Raw genomic sequence first — 20203 nt, 5'->3', positions numbered from 1 at the left:
ATAGATCGACTGTTCTGGGTACTTTTCTCCACAGTCACTCAATTTACATCCAGGAACAGCAAATTAAAGGCTTGAACACTGCTTCTCTCTGTCTGTATTTGTGTTTGCTCTGTCTTCACACTCTTCCTGTCAAATTAACGCTCATAAATTGTAATTGAAGACTCTTAAACTGTGATTAGCCAAACAAAGAAGACATTTTCTCTCAGCATTTCCGAAGTTTATTGTAATCGCCTCCAAAGAGTCTGATATGCAGGGAGTAAGTGCTTTCACAAGATCAAGGTCAACAGCGATATCTATGGTATTATCATGAAGAGGAAGAAAAATGTAATACAAAAGCATGTGTATGAAACAGATAAATGTAATATGGGAGTATACTTTATCAACTGGTTCTTTTATGTGAACTTTCTACATTCATTTAGCTCACAGGGCTTTTTTTTTTTTTTTACAGTATCACAATATATACAGTATAACTTGATCTGTTGACTAAGTAATCAGGCTCATTGTTTCAATTATTTTTGTAAATTTAAAAATGTAAAAAAAATCATAATATGAACAAAACAATTTAGTCACAATATACTGACGTACATTTGTACATTTCGCCTTCATCTGTCTCCATACTGAAGGCCACGTGGACTGATCTACAATCCATTCAATCCATAGAATTACTTAGTACTACTTTCTAACCCTTACTAAGGCTCTACATAGGCAAACTTAATGTTGTATGTGACTTGGTGTCCATTGTCCCACGCGTACAAAACACCCTCTTTGGGATTGTAGTCAATCTGCGTGGTGTAGGTGTAGTTGTTGGTGAAGGGCATTCTGGGAATCATCTGAGTGTTTGTGTGCGTGTCGAAGGCGTATTCCAGGTTGGCGTCCCTTTGGTTGTAGCTGTCAACAGCGTACAGGACGCCGCACACGATGAAGCAGTTCCCGTAGTGGTTCCTCTTGAGTCCGGTTCTCCAGGTGGTCTCCCTCTCCATGCTCAGGTCTGAGGGGTTCAGTCGACTCAGAACAATCACTTCCTGTAAGAAGCCCTCGTCATCCAGCGCCGGGTAGACGATCCACAGGCCACTCTCATCCACGGCAAAGTTGACATCCGAGTGGCTGCGCCACTCCCAGGGTGATGATGCCTCCTCAACCAGAGCATCGTGCAGCATGGTCCAGGCGGCCACGTAACGCTGACGCAGGTCATACTTGATGACGTCTCGAGAGAAGGCGCGGCAGTAGTAGAAAGCCCCATCGTAGACCACGTGGCCTGTGCCAATCCAGTTGTAAGGAAGCTTGTATGAGTTGGTAAAACGGCCTAGAAAGGATAAAGAGAAATGAAGAAGCATGAGATTCATCAAAGCAAAATGACAACAAAGAAGAATTTAGTGAAAGCGTTGAGTACTTGCTCTTACCTCCTTTGAAAACCTCGAGGTTGCGGAACTCCAGGAGGTTGTTTCCATAGTAGAAGTTTGTGACATAAATTTTGTCATTCCCAGACTTTGGATCCTTCATCCATGCTCCTTCATTCTTGCCATAGGTGTTGTGAGTTACTGGCTCTGAGATTGTTGCCAAAGTGTCCTTACACTCCCCTGTGAACGAGTCAGAGAGCCATGAGTGAGGATTTAGAAACAAAACACTTTAACATCATCCAGACCTCCATCAAAGAGTCTGAAAATAATTAGAGGCTTTTGTTTTAACCAGATGGAATCACGGAAAGGGGTGAGGTTCCCACAGCGGACTGAGTGCTGAATTACAAAGTTTAGTGATTCATAGAATGATATCAATATAATATTTTTCTAAATGACATCTTTCACAAGAATATGTAAAGAGGTGGGGCATGATGTCAGTCACAGGATATCTTGTTTGTTGGTGTTAAGCTCTTGTAAGTATCTGCTAAGCCGTTTTTCTAGCCTCTCTGGCGGTCTGTCAGTTGGTCTGTTGTTTTTTTGGTCAGATATATCTCAACCACTACTGGTTGGATAGCCATGAAATTTTGTTCATTCGTGGTTCATCGAAGAGACCTAAGGACTTTGGTGATCCCCCAACTTTTCCTTCAATACTTTATCCAGTAGTTTTGTTTAGGACTATTTAGCCTCAAGACGAACAACACTCCCATCAGCCTCAGCTATTCATTGTGTCTGGAGAAGGCCCTGGAGGATGCCGCTCAGCCTTGCTTCCAATCTGGCATGGTGGCCACTCACGGTACTGCAGCCCTGCGGCCCAAAAAGCATTTCACCCATAGAGACATCTGTGAAACTGTTGACAGGACATCGAGAACTGCAAACAAGGTCGATTATGACTCTTTCCACAATTAATTAATCAATGGGGGCTTTATACGTGTAAAACTTTCAATAAACTGAGAACAGCAATTAAAAAATCTATGACATCATCACAATGTCAAGTCTATGGGTAACTCTCACTCTAAAGCCAGAAAAGTTTTTTGGCGTATGCGCTAGGCGAGTAATAATCTTTGGTTTGAATGGGCACCATCTTTGCACCTTGTATCTAGATCTTCTATATAAATCTATGGTTTAGAGCGGATTAATATGCTCACATGCAAGTTAAAGGGGCTCTATGTAACACTTTTTTAGCAATCTAAATGTTTAAATCACTACTTTTAGCCATATGTGAGCAGATTGTGATGTGACAAAAGTAAAATTAAACCCTCACCGTCTCTCTAGGTTGCCTATACAAGCGTTCGGACGATTTGTTTAAGTTGTTTAATGCTGCTGGACTGTGGATTTCTTTGTGAAGGACTCAGGTCTGACTTTCAGCGACAGTACAAAGGATGTGACTTCATGCATGTTCACGAGTGCCTCGTCTCAGCAACAGTAGCTAACGTTAGTTTAGAAATGGACTCCGCTAACGTAAACTAAGCACAACACAGAAGTTCCACAGAACATGCTGAACTAAGATGGTTAACATGGTATTTGTACATGCTTAACATTAGCATTTTAGCATGCTGACTTTAGCATTGAGCTCAAAGAACCACTGTGCCTATTAAGCTGTTTGCGTGTCTGTAGACTCGCAGTCTTGCACCCCCTTATTCGACATATAAACTCAACTTACCGGCTTTTCTTGAAGAGGATTCCTGCTGTCTTTGCATTGGCTCATCTGATTCCGCTCCCTTTTCTTCTTCCCAGCTGATTTTGTATCTCCGTCTGACCTGAGCAGCCTGCCTGGTAGTGGTAGTAGTGGTAGTAGCGGTAGTAGTGGTAGTGGTGGTAGTGGTGGTTGAAGAAGAGGTAGTCGAAGGTGTGGTGAAAGATGGAGAAGTGTGATGAGAAGTGATGAGTCTCTCTGTGGTGGGAGGCGAAGTCGACCCTAAAAAGATGGTGGATTCAGTTTCTTTTTCTGCTGTTGTGGTGGCGGCCTGCGTGGGGGTGGCTGTTGTGGTGGCGGCCTGCGTGGGGGTGGCTGTTGTGGAGGCTGCCGTGGGGAGTGTTGGTGCCGGGGTCCGGGTAGCCTGGGTGGTGATGGTCATCGTGGCAGTTGGGTGGGTAGTTGGGGCCTCTGTGGCTGGGTTTGGTACAAGTGTGCTTGAATAAGCTGTAGTACTGCCAGGTATGTTTTGTTTCACCTCCAGGGTAGAGGTTTCCATCATGGTGGTTGGTGTATTTCTTGTTGTGAACGCTCGTAGGATTCCCCTTGTGACTGTATGTTCAGAGGGTTTGGTTGTTGAAGAAGTGCCTGCTGGTTCAGCCATCAGAGGGATTGGCGACTGAGTGATTCCTGCAGTGGCTCTTTGAGTAGTCAGAGGTGCAGCTTCTGTGCTCCTGGTTTTTTGTGTCGTTGTAGATGGTCCAAACGTGACTGACGTGTCACCCTTTGCATCTGTAGACACATCCACTGATGCGGTTCCAATGGCACTGATGACCTCACTATGGGTTTCTGAGGTGGGCTCAGTTTGTTTCGGTTTTGCTGATTGGCTGGTCTTCTTTGAATGATATAAAGGATCTGTTTTCATCAGTCGAAGTGATTTTGGTCCCTCCCTCGTCCTGGGGCGAGGGGCTCTGTGTTGGAGAAGATTCTCTTCAATGAAGAGGTTAATTGGGCCATCACCACTGAATCCATGATACTCAAAAACTAAAAAAAGGAAAAGAAAAGATTTGGTCAAGTAATCTGAGCGACAGTTATACGATACCATCAAAACTAAGTCGTCTCTGAGCTAATAAAGTACAGTGCACATTTGTAATTATGCTTTTTTGCAGTGACAGCAGCTCGTAGATGGTCCTGACAGGCAACTTAAGTAAACACTAAGCTTTTTTGACTATATCTTAATGTTTCATGGTAATTAGAATGTAGATGTGTAAAGGAAAGTTGAAGATATACTTTTTAGTATGGCTGTGAATTGGATGATAACTTGATTTCAGATCTTTCTAGGTCCATCTGCACAGTTATTTGCCCTGAAAGCTGACTGAAGGTTTTCACTCACAGTTCTCACCAGGCTCCCCGTCGTCTGCCACCATCGGATCAGGCTCAGATTTATAAAAAGTCATTCCTCTGATGATCATTCCGTTGGGGCTGGTCTTTGACACCTGAGAAGCCTCCTTGTTAGCCACATTTCTGGGAGTCACCTGAGGTCTGACCTCAATGATCTGAGCAGAACCATCTGTCGGTAGGACGGATGGATTTTCCCCAATAAACTTCTCCTCATACTTTTCCTGTTAGTGGACAGATGGACACACAAAACTTCTATAAGGCAAAACTTACAAATGTGACATTTTGCTAAAAAGAAATGACTCAAACAAAAGAATTGACTCATCGACTAATCATTGCAACTCTACTTAAAAACTTAAACTGGAGTCTGTTTGAAATGGGTATGGCAATCTGACCTCAATCTGATCTTTTGTTACTTTAACTGTCTGACTTTTTTAGCTATGTAGCCTCATTCATTCACAGATCTCAACAATTAAAGTGGTGAGTAATATGTTACTATTAGCGATGGAAATGATGACCAGAGCTTCAAAGTGCGACCCAAGTTGCAATAAAACTGAATTATCCTTTAATAAAGAGGAAACTTTGAATCCAAATATGGAATTTAGTCTCAGTTTTCATTGATGACCTTGTTTTTTGCTCTTGCGAAACATATTAAAAAAGTGAATCACTTGTATGTGAAGGGCAGGTCCCGCCCAACACTGTTGGACAGACTCTCCACTTTATATTAAAGCTGCCATGGATCAGGGCCCTGTGGTACAATCACTGCTCTGAGGTCTGCTGTCGTCCACTGGGTCTGCCAAACCTTCCCATTACCTCCATAACACATTTTTGGTCCTTAATCGTGGAGACGGTGATTTTTATGAAGGAGTTTGTGGAAAGAACACATAATTGTTCCTTTTGTTTTGCAGGAACATAAGACTTCATAATGGAACATGTGAATCCAATCACTTCTTTTATACGTGTTCAGAGCCTTCACAACTGCATTGGATATATAATACTGTCTTTCAGGATGTGTCTTACAATATTCATGGATGGAACACAAGATATAATCTTGCCATGAATACATCTACAAACTTTACTTAAGAGGAAGTTATAACCCACTTGAATGTGCGTGAAATATTGTTCTGTACCGAACAAACTTGTTTTCTTACATCTGGAGAACAAAATGTTGTAGGACAGGGCATCTCTGCAACACTGCAGTACTTCATTATGATTAACATTTTCCCAAAATAGCGTCTTCTGCAATTTCGATATTGCACTTGGCCATATTGCGATTTTAGTAATATTTCGATTTGAGCAGCCGTAGTTGGAAACTAGTTGAAAATGGTGGTAGCAACTTACAGCTCACTATTTAATTAGTGTTTACTAGATAATTCAGTTGCCTGTACCTAATATAAGTAACTGGTACAGTAATTATAAGTTAATTTGTAGTAATTATTAGCTACTTAAAGGCTTTTACCTTTAAGTAGCTATGTATAATATATGTAGCAGTAAGAAACGTAGTAAGTAAAGAAACAAAGTAATTACTATCTGCACTGTATGTGGTATGGCATTAACGATGATAAACAGTTACTTTAGGCCCCAATAGCTAAGCAGTTATTACAATGTTTTTATATTACAGGAAAAGAAAGAACTAGCAACACCACAGACTGACGCGGACTGACAGCTTAGTCTCTTTCTTTACCTCTACATCAGAGACCCCATCTGTTAACCCTGTGATATCAGTGTTAGGATGTCACACTCACCCCTGGGTCTCGATATGCAGCGGCCCCATTGATCTCACTGAGTCTCTTCTGTTCCTGATGCTTTTGGGAGGGAGGGGTGGGCGGGCTTTCCGTCACATCTGCCTCGACTGGAGGACTCTCCTGGGGCTTCACCACATCCGTTGTGTCGCTCACAGACACCACCTTCATGCAGTCAGGGACAAATCAAGATATCAGCAGAATCATGTGCATGTTTGAATGGAAAATGGGCTGCGATCATCAGCAGAGATAATCACTAACAGAAGGCTGAAGGGGAGAGTATCCTGAGTCATCAAAAGTTATTATTCAAAGCAGAGAGCTTCACTTGTCATAGCCGGTCATAAGTGTCACAGTAATTTATGTGACTGTGAGCCAGCATGAACGATACCAGGAACCTGAAACTGACTGAACCGAATTTGGCCGTGGTTCATTTTATTTTCACCTGTGCTTTTTTCTATTGTGGCAAGATGTCGTCTGTGAATGCTCAAACATTTTTGATTGCACTAGGTGCCTCCCAGAATGCACTTTAAAAACCCATGAGCATCTTCACTCACAACACTTCCACGTCTCAGCAGTCGACCTTTTCACGTGTCACACCAAGACACAGCTGAAACTAATAACATCAATAATGAATATGCTTGATTCACCCACTTATCAGCTTTCTAACATCATGCAGGCACAGTATGTTGTACATGATGCCATAATCAAGTGTTTTGAATTGCCACTGTAACCCATCAAATTAACGTTCATCCAATTAAGTGTTTTAAGTCCACTTCACGCAGTGATTCAGTACCATAAGGGAGTGACACAGAGATCTGGGTGTGAGAAAGTTTGACTGAGTCAGCTCAGCTCTCGCCTCAGTTTAGTTCGGTTCAATCATTTTTGATTCCAGATCGAAAACTTGACTTGCGATCAGGAGCACAAGATAAAAGGCAATACAAATTTAAAAACAAACAAATAAGCTGTTAATAGAGGAGAGATAAAACCCTAAAAGTGTGGTACGGACACTTGTTGTATGCAAGCTGTTCCAATCAAGATAACGTTGAACATTTTGTTTATTTAATGATTAATATCCGCTGGTGCACCCATTGTACATTCACACAGGTGTCTGTAGTTGTTTTGGATTATTAGACTCTTCTCTGTCTGGGCATGTAAGCTTGTAGTTAGCTTTGTTGCACCTGTCTGGGCGGGACAACTTTATGATTCATGATGTTTATGAATCATTTAGGTACAATAACTTCACTGTTGAAAGGCAGATTGTTTATGGCTGATTAACACTGAGTTCATGAGAAATAATTTGTACTGTAAAGGGGCACTATGTAGTTTTGGAAAAATAATTCAGAAACTTGGAAAGGTAATATCAAGAATATTAGGAGGTAATTATACAAACAAGCTGTTCTCAGAGGAAAATAAGGTCCCAAGAACACTGTTTGGAGCTACAAAGGTGGCAGGGTCCGCCACATATAAACAAAGTAAAATAGTATGAAATTGTGTTGTCCTTTGAGGTCAGTTTGTTTATTCAGTCATGAAAATGAAGACAGATTGTTTATTTAAACTTGTTTTTGTTTAGTTAAAAACAAACAGTCAATGAAGATCTTTCCCATCTGATTAAATTTCCTCCCAAAAACTACATAGTGCACCTTTAAACCATTTCATTTGATCTGATACATTTAGCAAATACTATTCTACATAATTTAACAAACATTTGGTTAGTATTTCCATCCTTTAATAATTTATTTAAACTAAAAAGTAATTTACAAATCTACCAACTGATAAAAAGAAAAAAGGGTTTCTTTTGAAAATCTTCCAGGTGCGATGGAAAGCCTGATCACTCCTTCCAGATGCAGCTAAAAATAAAGTCTAAAGAGTGAGTTTTACTGGACCCACTACATCCAGGATCCAAACACACCTGCTACCACCAGTTTGAACTTATGTCATACCAACCATTTTGCAGAATATTTCAAGAAGAAAGATACACTGTTAATGTACCTTTTCGAGATGATCCATGCGATGCAGGAGCTTATTGGTTACGGAGTGCAGCTTCAGTAGATCCATGCCATAGAAGGATCCCTCCAGCAGCTCCAGGATGGTGGACAGCTGGAATGATCAAGCGGATTCCGTCAAAAGGGTTTACCAATTCAAGACATGCCATATGTTAAATGGGCCCAGCGCCTCCCATCCAAACTCTGAATCTCCAGTAATGAATAAGATGATCCAGGCCTCTTCAGAAATGAACAGGCGAGCTGACAGCAGCCCAGAGGCTCTGGCGCATGGGGACTTGTGTGTTTAGAGGCTCTAGTGTGCACAGAAAGTGGACAGGGTGACACTTCACCTTGACATTCTCCTTTCCAGCTTCCCTAAGTCTTTTCAGCCTGAACTCTCCCTCGCAGGGGTTGACCGCTGACGGAGGAGCGATGCAGGCGCACTTGCACTCTGGTCCAGATGTGATAGTCTCCACAGTGTAGAAGTCCTGCGCTGTGGCGCTCCCTTCTTCTATCCGCCGGCAGGCGCTCCTGCTCAGGGGTCTGACAACACATTTACACCGACAGTCAGAGCCTTCCGAGAGGGCTTTCACTTTGTCATAATCACCCAGCAGCTACAAAGAGAAGAGGACGAATGTATTTTCCACCACGCTCAATCAAAAACGTTTGAATTTTTACGCACGAAATAATGAAATGTCCACAAAAAACAACAGGCAAAGAAGTGAAAAGAGGGGGACATTTCCTCCTACCTTAGAGAGGATGCTCTCCTGGCCATCTATCTCCTCCTGCAGCCCTTCACTTTGCTCTGCCGCGCTCTCAAATTGTGACCCGGGATCTTCACCCCGGGTCTGCGGCGCTGCAGAGCTCCGTGGCACAAACGCACAGCACATCAGGATGACAATGCATAACTTGCACATGTTGCGAGGCTCACAGAGCGCCGAAAAGACAAAGAATCTTGAAAGTATGCTGGCAGGCACAGCCTGTCACCAATTAATTCAGCTGCTAAGGAAATGTCATGCTTCTGTCTCCAAAATTAGACAGCGAGATCAAGCTTTAAAGCGCGAGGTCATCTTTTTCATTGTCACAGTGAACGCGGGTGCAGGAAGAGCGCGCAGTCTGTGAGAGAGCAGCCGGCATCTGCTGCTGCTGCTGGAGCTGCTGGAGCTGATGCTGGGGCAGCGCTGACAGGAGGCGGATCTGATCAGACTGGCAGGAGGAGTTCAGCTGCTGCAGACGACCGTTCACACACACGATGTGCGGCACAATTAATCTGTCCTGAGTTAAATATTCGCTTCAGGCTAATCGTGAATTTCCTTTGAGCTTCGACTTGCAGTTTAAGGTTTTAAATCACATTTCGTGTTCAATTCAAAGTAGCAGCCTGTTGCATAGTGATCAGATGCCACTCAGTCGCCTCCCAGCAGCGCAGGCTCACGTGAGGTGTTGCTGCCCTCTGGCCGCCGCAGTGTTCACTACAATGACAACAAATACAACATCTTCATGTACTTGTTTATTTAGACTTTAAGGCACATTCAATTTATGCACCGATCTTCATCAGACTTCTTCCTTTAGTGTGATGCACGTATATGTATACAGAAAATTGGAGCATGGGAAGTTCAGACAAGGCTTGTGGTGCCATGTACCGTAGGTTTGAAAAACAATCATCTAAAAATGAGTGCTTTTGACACTAAAAGAATAGTTCTGCCTCTTATCTCGGTGCGATCATTATCCATAGGAGAACAATCGTGTCTTACATTAAATAAAAAATTTACACAAGTGCAGTAGTTAGCATTACAATTGCACATATCCACAAATCCCCAGTTGAATCGCTTTTCATTTTGCAATTTGTCTAACATTACATGTGATCAAAGTACTAATACAACAGAGCACCACAGCCTTTTTGTCAAACATTTTTTCTTGATCAATGTCCAAAGAAATGTTTAAAAAAAGTCCTATAGCAAAATCTAGTGTCTCATTTCTACTTGATGCCTTATCTGGAAGTGAGCTTCAATATAGTCTGTGTCCATCCAAGAGACCACTGTTGCAGGCCTCAGAGTGACCCGTCATCCAGTGAGAAAGCTGATAGATAGTAGAGCTGCAACAATTAATCGTTTAGTTGTCATCTATTAAACTCATCGCCAAATATTTTGATAATCGATGAATCAGTTTGCATAATTTTTTAAGAAATACAGTCAAAATTCTCTGATTCCAGCTTCTTAAATGTGAATATTTTCTGGTTTCTTCGCTCCTCTATGACAGTACACTGAATATCTTTGGATTGAGGACAAAACAAGTCATCTGAAGACATCATCTTGTGCTTTGGAAAACACTGATGCACATTTTTCACATTTTCTGACAATTTAAAAAAAGACCAAACAACTAATTGATTAAACGAGAAAATAAATGACAGATTAACTGACCATAAAAATAATTGTTGCAGCCCTGATAGGCGGTAGTTTACTGCTAAGATAAAAAGTTCAACAAGAGTGTCCCCTAACATCCTTCATGTTCCATCCTTTTCTCTGCTGTCACAGGCAGGATGAGGTGAGAAATACGACTCCACAGTCCACCGTACTTGTCAAGGTCCATTCTGTCAAAAGATACAGGCTGGCCATCAGAGATAAACTTCTTCTGAAGGTGGTCGTCCACCATCTCCTCCACAGTACTCAAACGACTCTTGGCAGGAATCTCCTCTTCTTCCCCCAGCAGTACTGTGAAGATCAGAAACGTCTTCTTGTAGGCAGCGTTCTCGTGGTCGCAGTAGCGATAAAAAATTAGGGTGGAGCCTGGAGGCAGCTCTTCGAAGCGGTGAATGACGGCCACAGGTTTATCTCCTTCGAAAGCTCCCTGCAGCTTGCTGTCGATGTCCAGTTTGACCTGGTCACTGTCCTGGCTGGCTTTGCTGGCTCCATCGATGTGGAGGACGGAGGCGTTGAGGGCAGAAGAGAAGGCAGAGGCCAGGCCTTTAGCTAGGCAGTGCAGCGTCCGCTCAGCTCTGACGCCCGCAGTCAGAATCAGACTGACTGGCTCTGTAGGCTGGGCTGTCTGGAGATGTCTCAGCAGGTGGATCTTGCTCCGATTCCAGACCTCAGCACGCTGGTTAGGAAACTGGGTCTTTACTTTTTCCATCTGCCTGAGGAAGATGTCTATCTGCCGCACATCGTCTTTCTGAGGTGGAGACTCAGACTGGCGGAGCAGCTGCACCAGGATGGCAAAGGCGAGTACCATTATACCAAGTGCTACCAGGAATCTGCTATTTCCTATGGAAAGAAGGAACATGTGTTGTGTAAATCATTACTTTATAAGTAATTGATAAGTTATTTATGATTGTGTATGAAGCAATACACAACATACAATGTTAGAGAACTATTTTTTTTAATGACAGTCACCGAGAATGTATGGTGATGTATGACGATAAAACTTAAGGACAAAAGTAACAAGGTTACCTCCAGGACTCTGAATGTTATTCTCCTGTTCATTTTCCTCTTTGTTATCCTGTGGCAAGGCCGTCCGTCTGGAGGTTGTGTTCTCCTGGATATCCAGGCCGCTTCCATCATCTAACCGGTTGAAACTTCCAGGTTCAGTCCCCACAGTGGTAGGACCAATGGTCTGAATTTTATTTTTCTGTTCATCTTTCTCTTCCTCATCCTGTGGCAAATCTGTCTGTGGGGAGGTTGTGTTCTCTTGGCAGCTTCCATCATCTGACGAGTGGGAAAAAATAACAGTTAAAACAAACTTGCACACTGCAACCACTGGAAAACATTTGTGTAAAAATTCTGCAGTTATTGAAATTTCAGAAAAGTCATGCTCACCTTCTCCAGCTTCATCATCTGTGTTGTTGGTGCCTGTGGCTTCTTCATTAAGTCTATCGTTTGGTCCGTCTGCTTGGTCACCTTTGCAGTCATGCAGAGTGGATTGAGTGGTCGTTTTTGTTGCTTTATTGTCCCCAGTGTGGGATTCTCCTGCTGAAATTAAAATAATTAAACTTCCACAAGAGCTCCAACATCAGCGTCTGTACAGTTACATTTAAAGTAGGATTTTAAAAAGGTTCAGTGCAATGACAGTTGCCTTTTTAAACTCACAACATTGAAGGATAGATTCACAAAGTTCGCCTTAAAACAGTACTTACATCTACATGTACAACTCACTGTAATTTACTTACAAAAGTAATATTTTAAACTGTGACATATTACACATTAGAGGTATAAATAAATAAAACGGTTTGAATCACTTGTCATAACTCTTCAACAGGAACACTCACTGGAGATCTCCTCACCTGTTATGGTCTGTGGCTCATTTCTCTCTGTCACTCCGTTGTTATCACCCTGACTTCCATCATCAGCCTGAGGTGGGGGGCTCCTGTCCACCACAGTCTTCTCCAAGGTTTGTGTGCTGGGCTCATCTGGAGAAGAAGATCCATCTATAGGAGGCACTGTCTTCTCTTCAGCTGAATCACCATCTGTAGTAAAAACAGAAATCCGGTGTCATCTAATTACAGTTTGACTGATGACTAAAGTTTAATTTCCAATTTTATTAACCATTTCCCCTTTTTTCAAAAACATACCCTTTTGCCTAAATAGGTCATTTACAGTGAGCTTACAAGGTGTAGGTGACACTTTGCAAAAGGATAACAGGACTGACAAACTACTGTAGGACCACAGCAAACCATACAAACTTCAGGTTAGGTGTAGGGTCAAGACATCCTGTGTCACATTTACCTAAACATGAGCACACTACATAAAGACAAGAGAACCATACTATTACGTTGGGGCAAGAGAAACAACCACCACATTGAATAAATAACTGGTCAAAGGAATTCTCTTTGGATACCCTCCTGGCGTTGAATGTTTGTTTATGAAAGACTATTTAAATTAAATACTGATATGATTATATATTTACTTTTAGTATCACCCTGCTCCATGTCTTTTGCATGTAGATGCAGAAACACAATTAGTCAAGATACATCGAATGGATTATGATTGACCTTGAATAGCTTGAATATTTTACCTTCTGTCTCTCCCTGTGTGTGCTCATCACATGGTGAAACATGATCCTCATTTGCTGACTGTCTTTCTTCAGGCTTGACATCTGAAATAAAGTAGAAGTAAGTTAATAATGACATATGAGGTAAATATAAACCACTGCTGTAAATGATTTGTTAATATACTCCTCGTCCAATGTAAATGATATCTGGTCTTTGGTCTTTTGTAAAGCACTTTGTAACTTTGTAAGGAAAAGTGATATAAATAATATTTATTATTATCATTATTGTCAGTATTTTTGGTGTTTCATTACCTGCTGTGTCCACATGGGGGGTTTGCTCTGCCATGTCTTTAGATGTGGGGCACTTCACTCAAGATGTTTCAGAAAGCTGCTGCATTAAAAAAAAACAAAAAGATAGTATACGACATTGTTTTTATTAACGCACACGCCCATTTATTAGGTGTGGACATAATCTCGTCTAGTGTTCAATGTGATGTTGTAAAACCGGTTATGTACCTGTCAGCAGTGACAGGCTAAAGTGCACTCTTTCCTTACTCTTCAAAACAGTCTGAACTCTCGATGTTTTCATTAACAGTGAATTGAAACTGAAAGCCAACATTAAAGTGAACCTCTCAGCACATAACATAACGATTAATATTCAAACTCACAGCTTGAATCATTTAAATGCCTGTTTAGATGTTTTCCGGGGTTTGCTAATGTTGAAACAAATATTTGGAGGCAAACTTACCACGGATTTAGCGGTGCGAGCAGACCCTGTAAGCAAAGCGAAGATGATAGTTAGCTAGTTAATTTAACTTACAGGTTAGCAACGCTGTTAGCTCAACCTGCTTGCCGAAAACGAAGCTGGTAGCTGGTGGTTAGCTAACGTTTACTAGCTAGCAGGTTAACTGACAGACATAACGTTAGCTAAGCTAAACAAGCAAAGCTACGCAAAGTAATACTTCAGTCAGTAATATCTGCTATTGTGTAACTTACTGACCTATTTTTAAGTGTAACGACTAATGCTTAACAAACGTACCTTCAATCACATCCCCGTGAAATTTGACCAACATTAGCCTTCCTTATCTTTGTAGCTACGTGTGTCGCGCTGACAGCTCACAGGACGGAACCTTTCCCCACCACCCGTGTTTCTATGGTGTTGAGCAATTTCCGGTGTCGTGCCAATGTAGGTATCCCCGACAGAAACTGTTTCCCCTGGTCGCGGGAGCGCGCATTCATTGAGCGAAGGCGGTGTAGTCATAGACATATATACATATATACTGCACCCTGTAACTCTGGATTGGGAGGGGTTACATTCTCTGTCTTTTCAGCATTAATAGTAGAGGAAACCAGGCGCATGTACAGTGAATTTGGTCAATATCACTCCTTGCAATAAGGACTTACAGGGTGCAGTCACTTTTCGGCAGGCCCTGCCGAAAAGTGACTGCACCCTATAACTCTGGATTGGGAGGGGTTACATTCTCTGTCTTTTCAGCATTAATAGTAGAGGAAACCAGGTGCATGTACAGTGAATTTGGTCAATATCACTCCTTGCAATAAGGACTTACAGGGTGCAGTCACTTTTCGGCAGGGCCTGCCGAAAAGTGACTGCACCCTATAACTCTGGATTGGGAGGGGTTACATTCTCTGTCTTTTCAGCATTAATAGTAGAGGAAACCAGGTGCATGTACAGTGAATTTGGTCAATATCACTCCTTGCAATCCAGAGTTACAGGGCGCAGTCACTTTTCGGCAGGGCCTGCCGAAAAGTGACTGCACCCTGTAACTCTGGATTGGGAGGGGTTACATTCTCTGTCTTTTCAGCATTAATAGTAGAGGAAACCAGGTGCATGTACAGTGAATTTGGTCAATATCACTCCTTGCAATAAGGATTTACAGGGTGCAGTCACTTTTCGGCAGGCCCTGCCGAAAAATGACTGCACCCTGTAACTCTGGATTGGGAGAGGTTACATTCTCTGTCTTTTCAGCATTAATAGTAGAGGAAACCAGGTGCATGTACAGTGAATTTGGTCAATATCACTCCTTGCAATAAGGACTTACAGGGTGCAGTCACTTTTCGGGGGGGAAACATATTATTTCAGACAAACAACCTGTCTGCCAGAATTTGTCTCCCCCCATATCTTTGGCTAGAAGAGAAGAAACTTGTTCATAATCACAGAGGTTATAGAGTATTATCTGAAGTACACATAAAATAAATCATTTGATGGTGAGGCTTCATCTGTCCATTTTGAGGGGGGGGGACATATTATTTCAGACTGTTAACCTGTCTGCCAGAATTTGTATCCCCTAGTATCTTTGGCTAGAAGAGAATATATTATGAATATATATGAATATATTCGTATGTGTGTGAATGTGTGAATGAGAGACATTAGCTTATAGCACTTTGTAGAAGGAGCTTTCTAAAGTTCACTCCATTCACTTGTATTAGCTCACGGGGCAGATCTGCCTGCTCCAATATGGCGGCGACGTCGACGTACGGTCCAGCGCTCAATGAGGCGTCTACGTATGGGCACGACACCGGACACCGTCCCGTCACAAAATGTTTCCCCTCACATATACAGGAAGGAAGCCTGTCTGTTTCTGTTTGCGAACACGATGTGTCGTCTCATTGTTTAATTGGTGTTTTGGCATCGCTCGTTTCGTATCTAATCATAAATGGATTCCAGGGCTTCTGAAAGTGCGAAGTCTGCCCACTTGAGACGATCGAAAAGGATCTCCTCGGGTAAAGTTGATCGAATTTACTATTGACAATTAGCTACCTTAGCCTTCGATGCTAGCTGACTTCAGCTCACTCAAAGTGAAACAACAAAACCCCTTCAGTTTCTGCTTTGAATAACGTTAGCTGCTTTTATCAATATGGACGTTGAATACTAGGGAGTTGCATGCAAATTAACTTTACGTTAACGCCTAGCATTTCTTAAGCACTTTATTGAACTAGTCTACAATGGTTGAGGATGCTCACCTTCTATAATAATTTCTTTCTTTCTGCTACTTACTTAGTATTGTTTCATGAGCCGACCCCCAGGAGTCCCATAAAGGGGGCCAAAAGGCGTTTAGAAACCCGACCTCCTGCTGCAGCTGTCAATGGTTCCGGGGATGTGGAGAGTGGCTCAGAGGATGAAGGTGGGATGCTCCAGTTAACAGTATAGGCCTATTTACAATCTACAAGTTATCTATCTATCTATCTACAACAACACTTAACCCTCAGTCAGTTTCATTCCAGGTGGTGTAAAAAAAAAATAATTGAGACTGTTGTTTGTCTCTTAACAGAATCCCCGAGCAAGAAAAGTCGTCTGGAGGCTGGAGAAGCAGGCGGCAGTGGTGATGAGATGGATGTCCAGGAGTCAGATGAAGATCTGGAGAGAAATGAAGACCAGGAAATGGCTGTTGGGCAGGATTCCTCTCATGACACTCGTCATCCAAAAATATGCCAAGGTTAGCAGCTGATGAAGCTGAGAGAGAGAGAATAACGCATACAAGCAGGTGTTCTTGTTGGTGTTGTTTGATTGTTTTTCTGTTTGTGTTTTTATGCATCATCAAATGCATGTAGGTGCTATCAAATGACAAACATGACATCTTTGTTGTAGGTGGACTTTCGTGACTTCTCGCCACAATCAGATCTTGTCACAGGGAAATAAGCTGTTTAATTGCTTTATAGTTTTTCCCTCTGTATAAAACAGGTGCCCAAGGAGATGTGACTTTATCCCCTCGCGTTGAGCTTGGTGAACGCTGCCGACCTAGTCATGCTGTAAATGAAGCCAAGAGAGGTAGGAAATTACCATAGCTTCATTCTGCATGGAGATAATTACATAAAGGAAAGATATTACAGTCTGGTTTGTTTGTTTTCAGAAAATATGTCAACAAAAGGACCACAAAAGGACACCAAGTCTGCCACGCAAATCAGATCACCAGCGACAAGACATGATGTGCCGATTCCAAAGACCAGCATGAAGGAGTACAGGAGGACGATGGAGGGCAAAATCAAGAGCCTCGGTATGGTAGACACTTTTATTTAGCCAGATTTTAGTCAATCTCTGAAAATGATCAGATTTTTGAATAAACACATTCTGCCTCATCTTTAGGCACACCAGCAGTTAACAACCATGTCTCAAGCATGTATCCAGTCTCAGAGAAATCCTACACAGCACGACAACGTGTGAATAACATTCCGACACAAAAAAAAGCCTTTCAGCACAAAAAACAAGGTACTGTAGCCTCATATAGACAATCCTTAGCAATATTTAATGTTCACATTTTGACAATGATTTAATGACATTTTCTCTTTTTAAAGAGATAAAGAAACCTGCTGTTATTAAAGGAAGCTCTGGACGTTCCTGTAGAGGTAAGTTAGAGTCGCTTTAATAACTTTATCTTTAAAACCAAAGACACTTGTTCTACGTTCTTTGCTTTACTAATTTTAATATTGTCTTGTGTCCTGTCAGGATTCTTGTTGTATCTCTGCCGTTTGCTTCTCTTGATACTGCTCAGTTCTTCTGCTGTCTTGCTGGCGTACAAGATCATTCCTGTACTCAGAAGGACTGCAGGTGGTGGAGAGAATCCATCCAGAGCTATAAAACCAGAAAAGTTTGCGGATCACTTGACTCTTCTAAAGACTCAGTTCCCCAGTCAGCGGCCTGTGGTGTGGGAGAGGAGCAAGATCCGTCTGGAGAAGCACCTCAGAACAGCCCAGCCCACAGAGCCAGTGAGTCTGATCTTTACTGCCGGCCTCAGAGCTGAGAGGACGCTGCTCTGCCTGGCTCAGGGTATGGCCTCTGCCTTCTCTTCCGCCTTCAACGCCTCTGTCCTCCACATCGATGGAGCCAGTAAAGCCAACCAGGACAGTGACGACGTGAAGCTGGACATCGACAGCCAGTTTCGAGCAGCTTTTGAAGGAGACAAACCCGTGGCCATCGTTCATCGCTTCGAAGAGCTGCCTCCAGGTTCCACACTCATTTTTTATCGCTACTGTGATCACGAGACCGCCGCCTACAAACAGGTGTTCTTGTTATTTACTGTGTTACTGCCTCAAGATGAGGTCAGTGGTGAGCAGAGTTTGAAGGAAGTGGAGGAGAGGGTGCACGACTATGTCAAAGAAAGGCTGGTAGGCAACAGCAGCCAAGCTGCTTTCAACAAGATGGACATTGACAAGTATGGTGGGCTGTGGAGCCGCATCTCCCATCTCATCTTGCCTGTGGTGTCTGAGAAGGAGGTAGAGGAGAAAGGATGCTGATGAAGCAAGCTGGTATCACAGAGGAATACCAGTATACCACTTTGAACCAGCGTCATCCTCTTCACAATGTGCAGGAGCGATGAAACAGAAGTAACGTGTAAGTATAGTGTGTGCTGTTATGTTTCACATTTGAGTTCAGATGTTTGAAGGTTGTAATAATCTCTCTTTGACACGGATGAGATTGTTCTTATGTTAAAGTCCAATGTTGATGATTCAGTTTGACTGCTCACAGAGATGTCTAGCACTGAGCTTTTACAAATGTGTACATATACAGGAAATGCAAAAGGATGTAACAGTGGTATTACACCATCGTTCCACTCTCAAAGTAGGGCATGACATTTCTATTCTCATGCAGAATAAGCAAACAGCATACAAGATGTGATACATTTGTAGGGATGCATGATATGGATGTTTTTCAGTTGATACCAATAATCAGTAACTACGTGCTTCACATGCCTGATTCCAATAAGAAAACGTTAATTTAGCTTTTTTTAAAAATATTTTTAAAAAAAGTAACTATGCAGTCCTGAGAGTAAGAAAGGCAACGATAAATAGTGATGATTTTAATATTTGATAGTTCTAATGAGACTTAGGAACGAACATGTATTGTATTCCTCTGAAACTGTGAAAATAACATCCACACTGGCAACAACATGTTTGGCCCTTTAGTGTACACTGCATGCTGCTACACAGGTGCAACAGTTTGACTCCATGTGAGTGGAGTGAGTCCTTCTTCTTTTTCTTCTTCTCTGTGTGTGATGGCACATCACAAACCAACTTTAAATGTGCATACCACCACCTACTAGTGTGTAGATGCTGACCTTGGTCAGTCATTGAAAGCAATCTGGCTATTATTGGTTATATTTTTCTACTTTTATATAATTGGAGTAATAATAGATAAATATATGTATGGAAACCATTATATATATCATGCATCCCTATAAATTAGTTTTTGCTTTGTTCTGTACCATAAATCTGTATCAACATCTTTTTAACAGACATTTCCAATCCAAGGATATTTTTTTGGTAAGTGATCAGTATTGATTACACTGGTTTGTTCTATGAAATTAACAGAAACTATTTAATTTTGTTTTAGTTGGAAATTAATGTTTCTTGTCCTGTCAAATCTACCAGGCGACTGCTGTCTTACTGTTTTATTGTTTATGTCTCATGTCCCCATGAAGATGTGTGTCCCTTCATTTTGTTCTCCTGTGTACGCAATCGGTTTGTTTTTGCACTAAAAATGTTTGATTTTGCTTTAAATATCCATCTTGATAAGAGTACTGGATTTTTTAAAAGATAAATATTTTATATTCTTTGTGTTTTTCTGAATGTGTGTATTGGTGATTTGTTGTCTCTTTTGCTAGATTGAAATATTTTTGATAGCTGTATATATATATATTGGATATAAAAAGGTTTGTTCTTTGCACCTGAAATGTTAGAAACCTCTGAATCGTACTTACAAGGTTGTCAACGAAGATAGGTTCTCACTAAGTGATTTGAATTTGTAAAGATAATTGACTAAATATTAGTCAGCAAGTCGCAAAATGTGCCTTAAACATTCATATTGAGAAGAGAAGACTATTTGAGCAGTACCAAAACATGTATCAATCATTTGATAACTATCTTGACAACATCACAACCCAAACAAGGTTTCTTGTAGTTAGATATGTGCAAGTTTAAGTTCCAAAGTACAGGAAATTGTTTTATTTCCTGTGATGCCACTCATTCCTCGTTACGTTATCCCTCTGAGATGAATTTTGTTGTGCTCATATGAATATGTGTACATTTTCAATAAAGATTATTTTGATAACTACTAGA

The 20203-nt window shown here is 41.7% G+C and overlaps 3 protein-coding genes across 5 annotated transcripts; 1 reads left to right on the top strand and 2 right to left on the bottom strand.

The window, feature by feature from the left end:
• Nucleotides 1-689: 689 nt before the first annotated feature.
• Nucleotides 690-9069, bottom strand: olfml2ba (olfactomedin-like 2Ba). Its single transcript, XM_073477009.1, has 8 exons — nucleotides 8902-9069; nucleotides 8503-8766; nucleotides 8160-8267; nucleotides 6174-6335; nucleotides 4424-4652; nucleotides 3058-4074; nucleotides 1401-1577; nucleotides 690-1303 (listed from the first exon to the last, which is right to left on the bottom strand). Exons 1-8 carry the CDS (start codon nucleotides 9067-9069, stop codon nucleotides 690-692), a joined length of 2739 nt encoding a protein of 912 aa, XP_073333110.1.
• Nucleotides 9070-9646: 577 nt separating this feature from the next.
• On the bottom strand, nucleotides 9647-14258 carry LOC141005446 (torsin-1A-interacting protein 2-like). 3 transcript variants are annotated; one of them, XM_073477303.1, is made up of 8 exons: nucleotides 14172-14258; nucleotides 13881-13906; nucleotides 13445-13523; nucleotides 13157-13237; nucleotides 12426-12608; nucleotides 11962-12114; nucleotides 11596-11850; nucleotides 9647-11409 (listed from the first exon to the last, which is right to left on the bottom strand). In XM_073477303.1, the coding sequence occupies exons 3-8, from the start codon at nucleotides 13476-13478 to the stop codon at nucleotides 10643-10645; spliced, it is 1473 nt and encodes a 490-aa protein (XP_073333404.1). In that variant the 5' UTR covers nucleotides 13479-13523; nucleotides 13881-13906; nucleotides 14172-14258; the 3' UTR covers nucleotides 9647-10642. The 3 variants fall into 3 exon arrangements, with proteins under 3 accessions (XP_073333404.1, XP_073333405.1, XP_073333406.1); XM_073477304.1 differs by having other exon boundaries at nucleotides 13445-13520; XM_073477305.1 differs by having other exon boundaries at nucleotides 10551-11409; nucleotides 11962-12111.
• Nucleotides 14259-15703: 1445 nt separating this feature from the next.
• On the top strand, nucleotides 15704-20203 carry LOC141005334 (uncharacterized). Its single transcript, XM_073477167.1, has 8 exons — nucleotides 15704-15874; nucleotides 16153-16275; nucleotides 16423-16587; nucleotides 16833-16919; nucleotides 17002-17145; nucleotides 17235-17357; nucleotides 17444-17494; nucleotides 17595-20203. Exons 1-8 carry the CDS (start codon nucleotides 15808-15810, stop codon nucleotides 18380-18382), a joined length of 1548 nt encoding a protein of 515 aa, XP_073333268.1. The 5' UTR covers nucleotides 15704-15807; the 3' UTR covers nucleotides 18383-20203.

Source organism: Pagrus major, chromosome 11, assembly GCF_040436345.1.
Source record: "Pagrus major chromosome 11, Pma_NU_1.0".
Lineage (NCBI taxonomy): Eukaryota > Metazoa > Chordata > Actinopteri > Spariformes > Sparidae > Pagrus > Pagrus major.
This window is presented reverse-complemented; position numbering and strand designations above follow the sequence as displayed.